At 39.6% G+C, this 17,616-nt stretch overlaps 1 protein-coding gene across 1 annotated transcript; it reads left to right on the forward strand.

Annotated features, from left to right (window-relative positions):
• The first annotated feature begins 2,173 nt into the window (after nt 1–2,173).
• GHRH (growth hormone releasing hormone) lies at nt 2,174–10,727 on the forward strand. The gene is made up of 5 exons (XM_044659794.1): nt 2,174–2,253; nt 7,946–8,077; nt 8,154–8,258; nt 8,945–8,947; nt 10,589–10,727. The coding sequence occupies exons 1-5, from the start codon at nt 2,174–2,176 to the stop codon at nt 10,725–10,727; spliced, it is 459 nt and encodes a 152-aa protein (XP_044515729.1).
• Nucleotides 10,728–17,616: the final 6,889 nt, after the last annotated feature.

Consider the following 17,616-nt stretch of genomic DNA (forward strand, 5'->3'; position numbering starts at 1 on the left):
CATTCCAATATTTCTGCTGAGAAAATCCCAATGAGGTCACAAAGTGTTGAGCACAACTGAATGGACTGACTGAGAAGGATCACTCTGTCTCACCACTTGTTGATGTCTGAAATTCTGCCATTTGAGAGTCATTTCTTTGATTCTTTCAGAGTCTGCAGGGCATGGTTATACTTTAAGCATTAGCAGCAAAGGAAATTAATTTGTCAGTATTTCAGGATCATCATTCCTTGCTGTGAAAGTAAGACGACAGAAATATAATAGAGGATGCTCCTGTAACACAGGGAGGAAAGAGCAAGCTTTAGCCACCATGGCTTCAGAGGATAGAATTGAGATCAGCAGGCATAAGTCATAGGGAGTTATATGTTGTTATACAGAGGAGGTCATAATAAGGAAGAACATTTTTCTATCAATCAGAACTTTTGGAATTGGCTGCTTTGTGAGAAAGTGGGCTCCCCATCAGTGGAGATGTTCACTCTTCTGTCATTTTGAACAAGTTGTCTGGGTTGTGGGTAAATGTGCTATCCCCTCAGCACCCTTATCTTCCTTCCAAGATCACCAGACTGGTACCTCCTCTGGGAAGCTTCTTAGAATTTTGCTTTTAGTGTCGTCCTCTCTATTCCTCTCTATGTCCTGTTTTTAGTGCTGTCCTCTCTATTTATATTTATCCCATCCTGTTGAACGTAAGTTCCCTAAGGACAGAAACTTAAAATTTTTTGTGTGTGTCCCCAGTATCTAGTAGGGTCTTACACATTTTTTTTGCAGGGTCTGAGATTTCATTGATTCAGGGAGCTCTCCATAAGGAACTTTTTCTTTTCATGCAGCTAGGCTTTTTCTCTGAAATAACCTTAGAGACTTGGCTGGAATACTGAAAGATGGTGATTTGCCCAGCCTGACAAGTCACAGAGCCTGAACCAGATCTTTCTGACCCTAAGAACAGCTCCTATAACCATTATGCCATGCTGTCTTTTTTTTTTTTAACCCTTACTTTCTATCTTGGAATCAATACCATGTATTGGTTCTGAGGCAGAAGAGGGGTAAAGGCTAGGCAATGGGGGTTAAGTGACTTGCCCAGATGTGTCTGAGGACAGATTTGAACTTCCCATCTCTAGGCCTGGTTCTCAATCCACTGAGCCACATAGCTGCTACCCCTCCAACCCCATGCTATCTTAAACAGACTCAGCTCTTAGTAATAGATGTTTGCCAAACTGAATTGTCAAGGATATCTGTAAAGTCAATTCCTTCATCGTGTAGGAAGCTGTATTGGATAATCTCTGAAGTCTTTCCAGAGTCCTGATTCTAGAGCATTGCCCCAGAGCACTAAAATTAGAGGGTAGTAGGCCTCGTTTGTAATCGTCATCAGTTAGAAACACATAGCAAAAATCAAAGACATTGAGCTGAAGGTCACTGAATTCAACCCCTTCATTTTACAGATGAGGAAACTGAGACCCAGGGAAGTGAGTGGCAGAGGCAGGATTCTATCTTCTGATGCCAACACTAGAGTTCTTCCCAATACTGTATACTACATAGCGGTCTTCACTCAGCAATAGGACAGCCAGAGGTAGAATTGTTGTGGCTATAGAACCTAGTCATTTTTAGATCTTCTTTTTACCTTCCAGCTGATTATTCCTTCCACCTTCTCACCCTAAAGCTTCAAGGTGACTGAATAAAAAACAAAAGCATTCATTAAGCGATTATGATGGTATTTTGCTAGGTGCTAAAGCTATAAATACAAAAGTGACACATCCCTGCCCTCAAAGACCTTATATTCCAATAGGGGGAGATGACACATATAAGAGTGGGGGTCAAGAGTTTTGGTTTGGGGAAATCACAGATGGCAAGATACCAAGATAGGGCCTGGACCCCTAAGGGATAGTTGGATGGGGGGTAAAGCACAGTTTGGAGCCAGAAAGACGGATTAGTTGAAAGAGGGGACTAAATCTCTGGAGATATAGTCCAGGTAAAGGGAGAGAGGAGAGCATCTTGGTGGATGGCTGGTTCGATGGACTGAGGTGTCTTAGACTGAGCTCCTCTAGGACAGAGCATCTCTTCAGACCCTTCCCTTAAATTCTGGATGGCACAGAACCCAGGTATTCAGAAAACATTTGTTGCTGCTGCTGCCTGTGTCCAAACCACTGGATTGTTTTCTTCCCAGGTGCCTCCTAGAGTATAAAGCATGCAGACCAGGGTGGGATTGCTTATGGTTCTTCACCTCATCACCTGCTCTCACTGCTCCCCACTCTACCCAACACTCAGGTAAGCCCCATCCTTTTACCTTGCCTCCTCCTTCTCCTCCTTGATTGTTGGCAATATCAAGAGACTCAGCTAAGAAGGTGCTAGAACCTAACTGGAATAAACCAAACCAAAACTAACCAGACTTATTTGCATCTGAATGTGATTCTTACAATAAGTCATAAGACACCTAGAGGAAAGTTTATCTCAGCTGTCCTCAACAAATCTTTTTTGTTTTCCTGGACTCTGAAGCAAGAGACTGCAGGATCATGGGAAATAAAACAGGATTTGGTTTGAGAAGTAGAGTAGATCTCAAAGGGCATCTAGTTCCATTCCCTAGTTTTTATAAAGAAGGCAGGTAGAATGTTAAAGGGCAACTTTGACTGGTATTAGAGGATTTGTGTTTGAAGGCTACTTCCTACCTATGTGGCCTTGGGTAAGTCATTTAACCCCTCTGGGTCTCAGTTTGGAATGGTTTATAGATCTAGAGCTGTAAAGTCATCTAGTTTAATTGTTGATTTTACAGGTGTAGAAACTGAGGCCCAAAGAAATTAAGTGAATTACCCAAAATCACACAGGTAGAAAGACAGGATTTGAACCTCCAAAAAATCATTATCTTTTCCCATAAACCCTTCCCTCTTCCTTTTTTTTTTTTTTTTTGGTATATATCTTTAAAAGACAGTTTATTGCTAGCCTCTACAGAAACAACAAAAGGAACTTTTTGGGGGTATAACATGAAGAGCTAGAAAAACAAATTCTATAATCCTTTACCAGAGTTTCAAACCCAGTTACTCTGAACACCATGTTGAAATGCCATTCTTGGGCTCCATTCTGGACTGCAAATGAATATCTCAGGTAGCTTATAAAATTTGCTTTACACACAGAGACAAATTTGAGCATTATAACTCATTTTATAAGCTCCCCAGTGATATGGACCCATGAATTGTCCAAGAATATGAGGCTAAAAACTAAAAAACTAAATAACAACAACAACAAAAACAAAAATCTGGGTAATATATACTAGTGATTTTGTTTTTAGAGATTTTAAAATTTTATTATTCCTTTTCTAAAACCTTTACCTTCTGTCTTGGTATCAATTCTTTTAAAAAATTTATATTATTTTATTAACAAATTTCAGTGTGCGTTTTCTGAAGGCATATGATCCAAATTGTCTCCCTCCCTTCTTCCCTCCTTCCTCCTAGAGCTGGTAAGCAATTCAATCTGGGTTATATATGTATTATCACGCAAAACATATTTCCATGTTATTCATTTTTGTAAGTGAGTAATCTTATAAAACCAAAACCCCAAAACATATACCCGAATAAACAAATAATAACTCATATGTTTTCATCTGCATTCCTACTCCAACAGTTCTTTCTCTGGAGGTGGATAGAATTCTTTGTCATATGTCCCCCAGAATTGTCTTGGATCTTTGTATTGTTGAAAATAGCTAAGTCTATCACAGTTGATTATTTCACAATATTGCTGTTACTATGTATAATGTTCTCTTGGTTCCTTTTATTTCACTCTGCATCAGTTCATGAAGGTCTTTTCAGCTCTTTATGAAATCATCCTGTTCATCATTCCTTACAGTACAATAATATTCCACCATCATATAACACAATTTGTTTAGCCATTCCTCAATTGAGGGACATTCCTTTAGTTTCCAATTCTTTGCCACCACAAAAAGAGCAGCTGTAAGTATTTTTGTACTAACAGACCCTTTCCCATTTTAAAAACATCTTTGGGATACAGACTGAGTAGTGAAGTGGTATAACTGGATCAAAGGGCAGGCATTCTTTTATAGTCCTTTGGGTACAGTTCCAAATTGCCCTCCAGAATGGTTGGACCAATGCACAACTCCACCAGCAATGCATTAGTGTCCAAATTTTGCCACATTCCCTCCAACATTTATAATTTTTCTTTTCTATTATGTTGGCCAATATGATAAGTGTAAGGTGGTACCTTAGAGTTGTTTTAATTTGCATCTCTCTAATTAAGAGGAATTTAGAATATTGTTCATCTGTTTATTGATGACTTTGATTTCTTCATCTGAAAACTGCCAATTGATAGCCTTTAATCATTTGTCAATCATGACTTGTACTCCTGTACATTTGACTTATATGTCTTTATATGTCTTGATATCAATTCTAAAACAAAAGAGCAGTAAGGGCTAAGCAATTGGTGTTAAGTGACTTGAACAGGGTCACACAGATAGAAAATGTCTGAGGCCAGAAATGAATCCTGGTCCTCCCAACTCCAGGCCTGGAGTTGTGCTACCTAGCTGCTCCTTATTTTATTTATTGTTAATCTTTATTTCCAATCCCAAATTCTCCCTCAGTTAGCCCCTGCCTATCCATTGAGGAGGCAAGAAATATGATATCCATTATATATATATGGAATCATGTAAAACACATTTCTGCATTAGCCATATTAAGAAAGAAAAAGAAAGTGAAAGAAAATGTTTCACTTTGTACTCAGAGATCATCAATTCTCTCTCTAGAGGTAGATAGCATTTTTCATAGGAGTCCTTCAGAATTGTGAGTTCATTGCATTGATTAGTTGCATTGCAATCATAGTTGATTATTGTTATGATACAATGTTCCCCTAATTCTTTTTTTTTTTTAAACCCTTGTACTTCGGTGTATTGTCTCATAGGTGGAAGATTGGTAAGGGTGGGCAATGGGGGTCAAGTGACTTGCCCAGGGTCATACAGCTGGGAAGTGGCTGAGGCCGGGTTTGAACCTAGGACCTCCTGTCTCTAGGCCTGACTCTCACTCCACTGAGCTACCCAGCTGCCCCTGTTCCCCTAATTCTGATCATTTCATTTTGCATCAACTCGTATAAGTCTTCCTAGTTTTTCTGAAACAATCCTTCTTGTCATTTCTCATAGCACAATACTATTCTATTACATTCATATATCATAATTTGTTCAACCATTTCTCAATTGTTAGGCAACCCCTCAGTTTTAGATTTTTGCCAGTACAAAAAGAGCTGCTATAAATATTTTTGTACATATAAGTAGATTTTCTTTTTCTTTGATCTCTTTGAGATACAGAACTAATAGTGGTATTATTGAGTCAAAGAATATACAATTTTATAGCACTTTGTGCATAATTTCAAATTGTCCTCCAGAATGGTTGGACTACATTACAACTACCAAAGAATGTGCCAGTGTTCCTATTTTTCCACAATCCCTCCGGCAATTGTTATTTTTCTTTTCTGTCATGTTCTCCAGTCAGATAGATAGGGGTTGGTATCTCAGAATTGTTTTGATTTGCATTTTCTAGTTATTAGTGATTTAGAGCACTTTAAAATTACTATTGATAGCTTTGATTTCATTTATCAAAAACTGTTCTTATCTTCTAGTGCTTTATCAATTGGAAAATAGCTCTTATTTTTATAGATTTGGCTCAGTTATTTGAGAAATGAGATCTTAATCTTAGAAACTTGTAAAAAAATTTCCACACATTTCCTGCTTTCCTTCTCATTTTGGCTGCATTGGATTTGTTTGTGTAAAATCTTTTAAATTTCATGTTACCAAAAATTATCCATTTTACCTCCTATAATCTTCTGTATCTGTATGTCTTAATCAGGTACCCATTTTGAACTTGTCCTGATATACAGTGGGAAATATTGGTCTATTCCTAGTTTTTGCCAAATTGCTTTCCTGTTTTCTCAGCAGTTTTTGTTAAATAATAAATTCTTGTCCCAGTAGCTTGGATCTTTGGGTTTATCAAACATCGTTACTATGGTCACTTAACTTCTGCATATTTATATGCCTAATCTATTCCATTGAGCAAGACCTTTATTTCTTATCCAGTACCAAATTGTTTGGATGATTCCCACTTTGATTTAAATTCACTTAGTTGTATTTGTGATATTTTTGACATTGCAGTAATCTCTTTACTAATATTTATTTAAAATTTTTACATCAACATTGTTAGAAAAATTAATAGTTTCCTTCCTCCTTCCTTTCTCCTTTTCTTTCTTTCTCTCAACCCTTACCTTCCATCTTAGAATCAATACTGTGTATTGGTTCCAAGGCAAAAGAGCAGTAAGGGCTAGGCAATGGGGTTTATGTGACTTGTGCAGGTTCACCCAGCTAGGAAGTATATGAGGACAGATTTTAACTAGGATCTCCTGTCTCTAGGCCTGGCTCTCAATCCACTGAGCTACCCAGCTATCCCTCTTTCTTTTTAAAAAACAAACCTTTACCTTCTATCTTAGAATCAACACTAAGTATTGATTCTAAGGCAGAAGAGTAGTAAGGGCTAGGCCTAGGGATTAAATGGCTTGCCCAAGGTCATACAGCTTATAAGTTTTTTGACCACTTTGTTCTCCCTGGTTTAAGTATTAAAACCACATTCGTGTCATAGAAGGAATTTGGTAGGACTCCTTCTTGTATTTTTTCAAATAGTTTATATAGTATTGGGATTAATTGTCCTTTAAACATTTGGTAGAATTTACTTGCAAATCCATTTGGTCCTAGAGTTTTTTTTTCCTTAGGAAGGGGAAGTATACACAGACAGGGAAAATGGGAAGGGCACCAAAGATCAGTTCTGATCATCTTTTATGATTTTGTCAACGGGATGGCCCTATCCTTTTTAGGTGCTTAAAAAAAAGTGTCATAGTACAGTTGAGAAAAAATGGGACAGAAAGTCAGGAGGCCTGGGTTCTAGTGCCATCTTAGCCCCTTGCTAGGTATGTGACCTTGGTCTTTTATAGGCCTTAGTCTCCTCCTTTGAAAATTGAAAGTGATACTATAAAAGGTGATACTATCTTCCTCTCTGCTTCATGGGATTTTTGTAAAGATCAAAGAGCATCAGACTAATAAATCAGAAGTCCTGGGTTTGAATCCCAGTTCTAATTACCTCTGTGACCTAGAGCAAGTCATTTAATCTCTCTAGGTAGGTGTTGGTTTTCTCATCTCTCAAGAGATTTGGATTAGATGCTCTCTAAGGTCTCTTTTAGCTTGAAATCCTATAAATGAATAGTCATTGGAAATATACCAAATGGTTATACATTGCCTTTACTATTCCTGACCCCAAGGTCCCATTTGGCCCTCTACCATCCCTCCCTTATACTTCCAGCCTCCAGTTAAACAAGTTTCTGCTCTTCCAGCTTTCCTCACTCCAAATCTGAGACCTCTTGCCTATTTTAGTACTGATCAAGGCCTCTTTGACAACCTCTACCTGCCACCCAATGTCAACTATAGACAATTTCCCTCTTTCTCCCCAAGCCCCGGGCACTAATTATTCAACCAGACCTTATTTTTTTTTAAATCCTTACCTTCTGCCTTAGAACCAAAAATGTATTGGTTCTAAGGTAGAAGAGTGGTAAGGGTGGGCAATGGGGGTCAAGTGACTTGCCCAGGGTCACCCAGCTGGGAAGTGTCTGAGGTCAGATTTGAACCTAAGGCTTCCCCTTTCTAGGCCTGGCTCTCAATCCACTGGGCTACCCAGCTGCCTCCTCAGCCTTTTATACCCAAGAACTCATGTCTCCGGAAGGAGAGGCCCAGCTGTCAGTGGTTCTGATGATGGCTGCACAGGAGCCATCTTGTTTCCTCATCTGAAAAGTGAGGGAGTTGGACTAGATACCCTCCAATGTTTTCTCTAGTTCTAAATCCATTAATTTATGCAGCATGGACACAGAATTAGCCCGTCTGGTGACCCACACTCCCTGACTGGCATTGGCTGAGTTTGTCTCCCTCCAGGTACAATCCACTGCCTGTTTCAGGAAAGGAGATGAGCTTTCAGCTTTTCCGAGGCAGCAGCCCAGCACAGAGCCATAATCTCTCCATGGAAGAACAGGAGGAGGGCATCCTGAGGGACCCTGCAGAGAAAAGGTGACCCTACATTCTTCTGCCTTGACGTCCCATCCCCTAATGGCCCCTGTGCTCTGACTAGACTCTTTTGTTGTAGGACACAACGCCACGCGGATGCCATCTTTACCAACAGCTACAGGAAAGTCTTGGGCCAGATTTCAGCTCGGAAATTCTTACAGGCTATTATGGGCAAGCGACTGGGGTAAGCAAGCCTCTAGGTGAGGCTTTTGATGGTCTATTTCTACCTCTTTATTTTTTTTAATTCACTTTATTTTTTACTCCAATTTTGTTTTATTTTTGGCTTTGAATTCTTTCTTTCCAAACTTCCCCTTTCCTCCTATTGGGAAAGCAATAAAAACACAACGCACTTCAAACATGTATAGTCAAACAAAAAAATTTCTCACACTATGTCAAAGAAAAATAGGTTTCAGTCTGCCCTCTGAGTTCATCACCTTCCGATCTGGGGATGGGCAATTTGTGTCATTGAGTCCTCTGGAATTGTGGCAGGTGCTTGTGTGGATCAGAGTCCCTAAGTCTTTCTAGGGTGTTGGGTGGAGGGGTGGGTTGTTTTTTAAACCCTTGCCTTCTGTCCTAGAACCAATATTGATTCTAAGGCAGAAGAACAGTAAGCAGGGCCAGCTGGATGGCTCAGTGGATTGAGAGTCAGGCCCAGAGACAGGAGGTCCTGGGTTCAAATCTGGCCTCAGATACTTCCCAGCTGTGTGACCCTGGACAAGTCACTTAACCCCCATTGCCTACCCTTACCACTCTTCTGCCTTGGAACCAATACACAGTATTGATTCCAAGATGGAAGTGAAGGGTTTAAAAAAAAGAACAGTAAGACTAGGCAATGGAGGTTGAGTGGCTTGACCAGGGTTACACAGTTAGGAAGTATCTGAGGCCATATTTGAACCCAGGACCTCCTGCCTCCGGGCCTTGATCTCTATCCCTTGAGCTACCTAGCTGTCTACAGTTGTTAGGTTTTACAGTTTTGTTGTTACTGTATAAATTATTCTCTTAGGCCAACCACCTTAGATCTAATGTTGGTCTAGCTTGGTTGTTGTCGTGTCCAACTCTTTGTGGTCCCATCTGGTGTTTTCTTGGTAAAAATACTGGAGTGGTTGCATGGTCTAGCTCCTGCTGCTCTGGGAGTTTGGGGACCTAGTCCACCCATCCTCTTTCTAGACCTTTTCATAATAAGCTTCTCTAAGGAATTCAGAGTCAAGCCTTCCTTTAACTATAAATAAGCCTTTCATAAGTTTCCATTATATATGGCAGCTCTGTGCTAGTCACTATGGCAGAAAGGTAAGAGAACAGGGCTTTAATTAGAATGTAAGCTCCTTGAGGGCAGGTACTGTCTTCACTTTGATTTTATCTCCCTTGTGTTAACACATTTCTTGGCATACAGTAGATGCCTCATAAATGCACTTCATTCATTTCACTTATTGTTTATATATTCCAATTAACGTTATTTATAAAATTCCCAACTTATAACCTACTTTGTTTTTTAAACCCTTTCCTTCCATCTTAGAATCAATACTGTGTACTAAGGCAGAAGAGCAGTAAGGGCAGGCAGAAGGGGGTAAGGGCTAGGCACTGGGGGCTAAGTGACTTGCCCAGGGTCACACATCTAAGAAGTGTCTGAGGCCAGATTTGCAATCTAGTTGTTAGGGGAACACTTCTTTTGAACCTTCTGTTTTAGAATCAAAATTAAGAACTGTAAGGGCTAGGCTAAAAATAAAAATGTGTTAAAATGACTCTTTGATGTTAGATTGTAAGCTTCTTTCAAGCAGGGCCTATGCCTTATGCACTGTTTTTAGCTTCAAAATGCCCTCCCTGAGAGCATGGAGGTCCTTATGTGTGGCCACTCTTCTGGGCCAGCCCCTCCAACCACGCTTCCTTGTACTCCTTGCCATGTCTTTCAGGGCCTGGCCTCTGATTTGGTGGCACAGCTACCAGGGGGAGAAATGGGGAGCAAAAGGCAAAAGGTGGCAAAGGGAGAGAAAGGTGTGGGCTGGAGTCAGCAGGCCAAGCCTCTTGGAAGAGATGAGCTTTGAGAGCCCAGTTCTTGGGTTCAGCCTAGCCAGTACCAGGCCAAATGGAGGGAGAAGGCAATATTCTGACCAGGTTCTTGGCTCCACCAAAGGCTGGAAACATGGGTTGAGATCTGTCTTGGACACATCACCTAAGCAACAGGGATTTTCCCCTTGATCTACTCTCACCCATCGTGCACAATGGCTGACATTTTCAAGCCAACCCTGGCACAAGAAGGCAGCATTTCTCACTGGGAGATAGTGTGATACAGTGGAAACAGTGCTAGCTCTAGAGTCAAAGAGCCTGGGTTCAGGTCTTGCCTATGATGCTGACCCTCTGTGTGTTAGGCAAGGCCTTTCCCTTCCCTGGGCCTCAGTTTCGTTCACTGTAAAATGAGGAGACGTGAGAGGGACAGGTTGGACTACATATCCTCTGATGTCCCTCTTGGCTTTAGATCTAGGATCCTAACAGACATTGGCTTTTTCTTCCCAATGAAAGCAGGCAGGGCAATCGAGGGGAAGAGGATCATGAGGCCCTATCTAGACGTCAACTAGACAGCATCTTGATGGACAGCTGCTACCACAAACAGATGGTGCTACAGGACTTCTTGGCAGCCATGTTACAGAAACAAAGGTAGATGGAGAGAGCCTGAGAGCTTGAGTCTCATGAAATTCTTCCCACCTGGGAGCTGGGACAAGAAGCAACTCTGTGGAACACAATTTGGGGACTGAGAATCCTGTCTCTTCCATAACTATGGAGGGGCTTGGGGGAACAGAAAGAACAGTGGGGCAGGAGACCATTGTGATGACATTAAATAAAATCAGTGCATTGATCAAGTGCTTACTAGGTGCAATGCAGAGAGTAGAGCCCTTGCCTTCAAGAAGCTCATAATCCAGTTGGAGAGAGCAGATTAATGAGTACTCAAGAAACAATCAAAGAAAACAGTCCAGGACACTCTAAAGTCAAGTGCTAGACTGTGGTAGAGAGGGTGTGTGATAACAGAGGAGGAGAGATCACTGTGGCCTGAGCAGACTTTTGGGGGGGTTTGTGGAGGGTGAATGGGCATACATAGGTAGATGATGGCTCAGTGGTATATATGTGGGACCTTAAAAGGGTCCTCTCTGTCTAAGATCCTTCTCCACAAGGTTCACTTCTCTCCCTTAAAAGCAGAATTGACTTTACCTCCCAGTTGAGAGGATTTTCCCCATTGAGCTAAGAACAGTTCCATGCTTCTTTTTGATTTAAGGTTTTTGGTTTTTTTTTTGTAGGTCTAAGGGGTTCCCCAGAAAACTAGAAAATGTACCTGGGATTCTCACTACGCTCATAAACCTATGAAGTTGGAGAGAGTCAAGAAAACCACTGGTGTGCTCAACAGGTATAACAGATATACCACAAGGAATCCCCACCAAGGCAACAATCACACATTTCTATATGTCTTTAGGTTTGCAAAGCACTTTCCTCCCAGTTACTCTATGAGATGGGTAGTTAGTGTGTTAATATTCCCTTTTATACATGAGGAAAGGAAGGCTCTAAATCAGAAGTGACTTGCCTAAGGTCACATGAGACTGCTAAATATCAAAATAGAGATTCTAATGTCAGTTTATATATGTATGCATATATATTGTAAGAGTTTATATTTAGGTTTTATGCTAAATATGAGAGTTATAAAGTAATATTGTGGTCACCAATTTTAAAATATTATAGCTTAAGTCAAAATGACTTTTAGCAGCTTTATTTACAAAGAGGTAGAAAGAGTGAAAGTGTAAATGTAGATAAAGAGACAGATTCCTAACAAGCCTTCCAGCCTTTCCCAGTGAAGTCTGGCTCAGCCCCAGCAGGGGCTTCCCCAAGACTTTGTCTCCACGTGGATTTCCTGGTAATCCTCAGTCAGAAGTCCCAGTGTCTTCACCCAGGGTTCCACCAAAACAGCTTCTTCCAAAGCCAAGATAGGAATCTCAGCCACTCACCCAGCAAGCCAATGCAGGATCCAGGGGAAAAGTCTCCTTCAAGCCAGGAAAGGAATCTCGGAACCAATCTCTCCAAATGCCGGAAAGGGAATGAATGCTAGACCATGCCAGTCTCTTCTTTTATGCTTCTTTTTCCACATCACTTCCTGTCACTTCCTATCACTACCCCTTCTTCACAAAAACCAATGGCAGTCTTTCGATTTGCCTAGTACTGCCCAAGGGGGAGGGCAGTGGCTTTTGGAGGTGTGAGTTTACTCTAGTAAGTGAATTCTCATAGTAATGGTAAGTAGGGGTACTTTAAGTTCTTGATTTGATTAGCTAAAAATAGGCAAGTTAATCCTATCTTCACAATATTATATAAATAGAAATAATATATTTATAATAACAATATAATATAAATAATGTAGAAATTAAATTTTGTGTTTTTAATTAAATGTAAAAACAAATTTTAACATGTTTTTTAAATGTTTGAGTTCCAAATTCCCTCCCTCCTCCTTTTTCTCCCTCTCTCCTTGAGACAGCAAGCAACTTGATATATAACCCAAGTCAGTCTCTCTCTCTCTTTCTTTTTTTTTTTAAACCCTTACCTTCCATTTTGGAATCAATACTGTGTATTGGTTCCAAGGCAGAAGAGTGGTAAGGGAGGATAGGCAATGGGGATTAAGTGACTTACCCAGAGCCACACAGCTGGGAAGTGTCTGAGACCAGATTTTAAACCAAGACTTCCTGTCTCTAGGCCTGGCTCTCAATCCACTAAGCTACCCATCTGCCCCCCACCTTTCTCTTTCAATGAAACCCTGATTTTCTCTCCTAGTAACAATTCTTAAGACATAAAAGGGCAAAGGCTAGGCAAACTGGGTTAAGTGACTTGCCTAGGGTTATAGGAAGACCAGATTTAAACCAAGGTCATACCAACTCCAGGTCTGGCTCTCTATCCACTGAGCTAGCTGCTAACCCTAAGCTAAAAGTCTCTTGATTACAGGATACCACGATGCCTCTTAGAGAATAAATCCCATCTCAGAATTTAAGAGCATAAAAACCATTGTTCAACTTATAACTGACCAAGAACTCCTTCTTCAGCATCTCAAAGAGGCAGCCATCTGCTTCATCACTACCACTGCTTTTGGAAGGAGTATTTCAATTAACTGTCCCATGGCTTCCCTCACAACCAAAACATCCTTCCTTTGACACCACTATTCACATCTGCTGTTTCCTCTTCTTTCAATGTATGTGTCTTTGTTTTGGATGTTTTTTGCAGGTCTATCCTTTTTTTTAAGTTACATATGGATATAATTTTAAACAATTGTTTTCTGACATTTTGTAATCCAAATTCTCTCTTTCCCAATACTGTAACAATATGATATAGCAGTGCTATCAGGTAATACATATTTCCATAAAGAATGTAAGTTTTTTGAGGGCAGAGACTGATTCTTGATATTTGTATTCCCAGTGTTTAACACAATACCTAGATATAATATAGTAATTATTGTCATAATATAATACAATATGGTAATTATATTATATTATTATATAATAACTGCCTCACAAATATTCATTCATTGTATTTGAAGAGATACAATTACCATGGACACTTTCTGTATGACCTTAGATATGTCACTTAGCCTTTATAACTCAGTTTCCTTGTTGATAAAACAGATAGCCACTAAAGTTCATTCCAGATCTAAATTTATAATCTCATGAATGAGAGAGAATTTACCAACTCCAAAGGCATTTCATTCTCCTTTTTGGACAATTCTAATTGTTAGGAAATTTTTCCTTATATTAAGTTGAAATCTATCTACCTCTAGCTACCTTCTACTAATTGCTTCTAGTTTTATTCTTCAAGTCTGATCTCTCTTTTACATATTAGTCTTCTAGATTCTTAAAGATAGATCTGATGTCCTTATCTTTTTTTCTCCATGACTCCTCAAGGCTGCTAGGTAGCACAGTGGATAGAGCAGGATGTGGCCTCAGAAACTTTCTAGCTATGTGTCCCTTAACCCTGTTTGTCTAGCCCTTGCCCTTCTGTCTTAGAGTTGTTACTAGAACAGAAAGTAAGGGTTAAAAAAAAAAATAAACCTACCCTCAACTCCTATGGCTGATGTATGAGAAGAAGCAAATAATTCCTGGTCCTAGTCCCAGGAGAGAAAAATTTTGGCTCATTGTAAGGTAAAACCCTCTAATAATGAAGGCTATCTAAAAGCAAACTGGACTGTCTTGGGGGAGAGAGTAACTGAATGCTCCATTCCTGGAGATCTTTGAGGGTGAAGATGGATGACCATTTGGTGCTCATAGAGAGGACCTTTCAACTCTGAGATCCTGTGATTTTTTTTAAACCCTTACCTTCCATCTTAGAATCAATACTGTGTATTGGTTCCAAGGCAGAAGAGTGGTAAGGGAGGCAATGGGGGTTAAGTAACTCACCCAGGATCGCACAGCTAGGAAGTGTCTGAGGCCAAATTTGAACCCAAGATCTTCCATCTTTAGGCCTAACTCTCAATCCACTGAGCCAGCCAGCTGTCCCTGATCCCATGATCTTGAGACAAAAGTTCAAGTGTCCTTACTCTCACACTAACACTATACTACTTGGATATAACTTCCCAAAGTTGCACACAATTCTTCAGCAAGAACTTTGCTTTAGCAACTGATTCTAGTTCAGTTCTAAAATATAAGCCAAAATATGTGCTAAATATTAATTTATAATTTATAACTTATAATTAAATTATAATTTATATAATTTTTTAATTTATATACATTATTTTAAGTATAATTTATCATTAAACCCTTATTTTCTCTCCTAGTAACAACTCTTAAGACATAAGGGCAAAAGCTAGGCAAATTATAAAATTGTATATAAATTATATATATTATATAAGTTATATAAATTTAAAATGTGTATAATTCTGTAGGTTGTTTCTAAACCAAATTATTAGACAAAACCCAACAGGGTTTTCTGTGTAATTACTCAACTCTCTGTCACATGAGAACTCTTGTGAGCCCTCCTGAGGAGATGTGGGAATAACTTACCTCTTTGGAGATTTGAATTAGATCACTTGGGGAAATGCCCTCATCTAGTTACTCTAATCCAGGGGCTAGAGAACCAGCCACCTCTTTTGTAGCCACCATCATGGCATGGCTGGAGTCTGGCCTCTACCAAGATGGTGGTCCAAGAATAGGTGCATTGTTCCTAAAAGTTAGAAGTCAAATACTTCGGAGGCTCATGCAAGAGCTTAAAAGTCATAGGGCAAACAAGACTACAGGGCTGGGAAAACAGCTAGATCTTTTGTTTATGTCTTAGCTCAGAAATGCTCCAAATACCAAGGCCTTGTTAATGTGTGAGAGAGAGAACTCCTGCCATCTAATGTCATAGCCCTCCTCTGAAGGCCTCTGGCAAGCCTAGACTACTGGATGGCTGTAACTCCATAGAACCTGAAATTCTCATTCTAAGTGTATTCCCTTCCCTCCTGCCAGTCCTCTCCCACTCCATTTTTGGCATCTGTACCTTGTAATAACCTTGTGATTCTTTCTGTAACAGAGGAATTCCCAGAGATGAAGAGCCCATCTGTATGATACTCAACCTGCGGCAAAGAAGATGTGATATTGGATCCATTTCTTCACCTTTTTTTTGGAAATTGTAAAATTCATTCATATTGTCAACACTAGAATTTTCTCAGAGGCCATGTCTTGGTATAAGTTATAAAGAGTGTGAGTGAATCTGCAGATGATTGGTATATAATTTGCATATGACAATGGCCAAGTAGGTGGCACAGTATGAATTCAAACACTGATGCCTTGAAAATTTTCATTTCAACATTCCTCTCTGGTCCCATTTTTCATCATGATTGACCTGAATTCCTGACACCAGGGATTCCAATGTGCAAATCACTTCCTTGGGGGGGCAGCCACCTACCCCACACCCATCCCAGCTGCTACAAAAAGCACTTCAACAGGATCCATGAAAAGACTTGTATGAAGGAAATGAAAATGAAGTGAGATCTGGTTTTTAATTAAAATTGCAGGATGAATTGGAGCCAGAAACAAAAAATGTAGATGTTAGAATTTCTTAATGTATTTTAAAGTTACAAGAGACCTTAGAGACCATCTATGCCAAACCCAATTGAAAAAAATTATTGGTATTTTCTGTTTTTCCATCACAGTAACTTTCAAAAATACCTCACAACCACTTCCTTGAAATAAAGAAAAAAGAACAGCTAAATAAAAGCTCCTGATACAGTTACTGTGTCTGATGGCAAAGACAACATTCTTTGTTCATGGTCCTCCACGTCTATGCTGGAAACAAAACAAAATGAAACAAACCAAACAAGTCCTTATTTCACACACAAAAATTGAGGAGACATAGTCACTTGTCTGAGGTCACTACAAAATCTGGGAATACAAGTCAGGCTTTCTAGCCTCCAAGCCAGTGCTCTTTCCACTCTGCCTTGTAGCCTTTCTCTTTCCTACATATTTCATTGCTATGACTAGGCAGATGTAAGGAGCCCTACTCTTTTGCATAAGTTGGGCTCAAAATGATTCAATTTATTCTGAAGCTAAGAAATAACCCTAGGATAACATGATAAATCCATCCCAGCTTACTTGCCAAAACTCTGTTGTTAACTGCATGGTTTGACCCATTCATCTGAACCATGCCCCCACAAAATGCTGCAAGAATAAATGTTTTGAACCCTATCTATCTATCTATCTATCTATCTATCTATCTATCTATCTATCTATCTCTTTGTTTATTTTAATTCAACCTTTCCCACCTGTCTTAAAATCAATATCAAGTTTTGGTTCCAAGGTAGAAGAGCAGTAAGGGTTAGGCAATAAGGTGTGATTTTCCCAGGGTCACATAGCTAGGAAGTATCTGAGGCCAGATTTGAACCTAGGACCTCCCTATAGACTTAGCTCTCTATCCATTAAGTCATCTAACTGCCCCACTCCTACTTATTCTTTATGACAAAAAAAATGGAAATTTCTCAGCACAGAACTACAACTAGCTGAGACATCTCTTTTGCCTAGGTGTAAAAGAATGAAGATTAGTGAGAAACCATGAAAATCGGCCAAAGCAAAGCAGCTGCTAGCTGATAGGCTACATTGTTCTTTGTTTTTAACATCTGTAGCACCATAACACACAAATCTTTGGAGATTCCTTTGGAAAAGTTTTTTAAAAATTAAAAAAAAAACATTAATAAGCACTTGTTTTTGCCCTGTCTTTGCTCCACCAAAAAAAGTCACATACAAAGAAAAAATATTTTAATGGGGAGGCACAGTTTTGAGGCAGCAAAGCTGCCATAATAGAAAAGAAATTCAGTTTAAGCAATCAGTAGACTTGGGCACTAGGCTTTGCCAACAAACTACCTATGGGAACTTGAGTAGGCCACTCATTGCCTCTCTTTAAGCCTTAGTTTCCTTATCTATAAAATGATCAAATTAGGCCTAAGTGGTTTTGGAAATTCCTTCCAACTATAGGTTCCTCATCATAAGCCCCAGCTTACTCCTCACAGGATATTGATTTAGTTGGATAATCAGACATGGGAAGGAAAAGTCCTCTCTGCC

This window comes from Gracilinanus agilis, chromosome 2 (assembly GCF_016433145.1).
Source record: "Gracilinanus agilis isolate LMUSP501 chromosome 2, AgileGrace, whole genome shotgun sequence".
Classification (NCBI taxonomy): Eukaryota; Metazoa; Chordata; class Mammalia; order Didelphimorphia; family Didelphidae; genus Gracilinanus; species Gracilinanus agilis.

Bases quoted from the DNA above. Each gene is read 5' to 3' on its own strand.
- GHRH (XM_044659794.1), top strand. From the start codon at position 2,174: ATGCAGACCAGGGTGGGATTGCTTATGGTTCTTCACCTCATCACCTGC. The intron at 2,254-7,945 runs GTAAGCCCCATC...GTCTCCCTCCAG, and splicing joins CCACTCTACCCAACACTCAG to GTACAATCCACTGCCTGTTT. The intron at 8,078-8,153 runs GTGACCCTACAT...CTTTTGTTGTAG, and splicing joins AGGGACCCTGCAGAGAAAAG to GACACAACGCCACGCGGATG.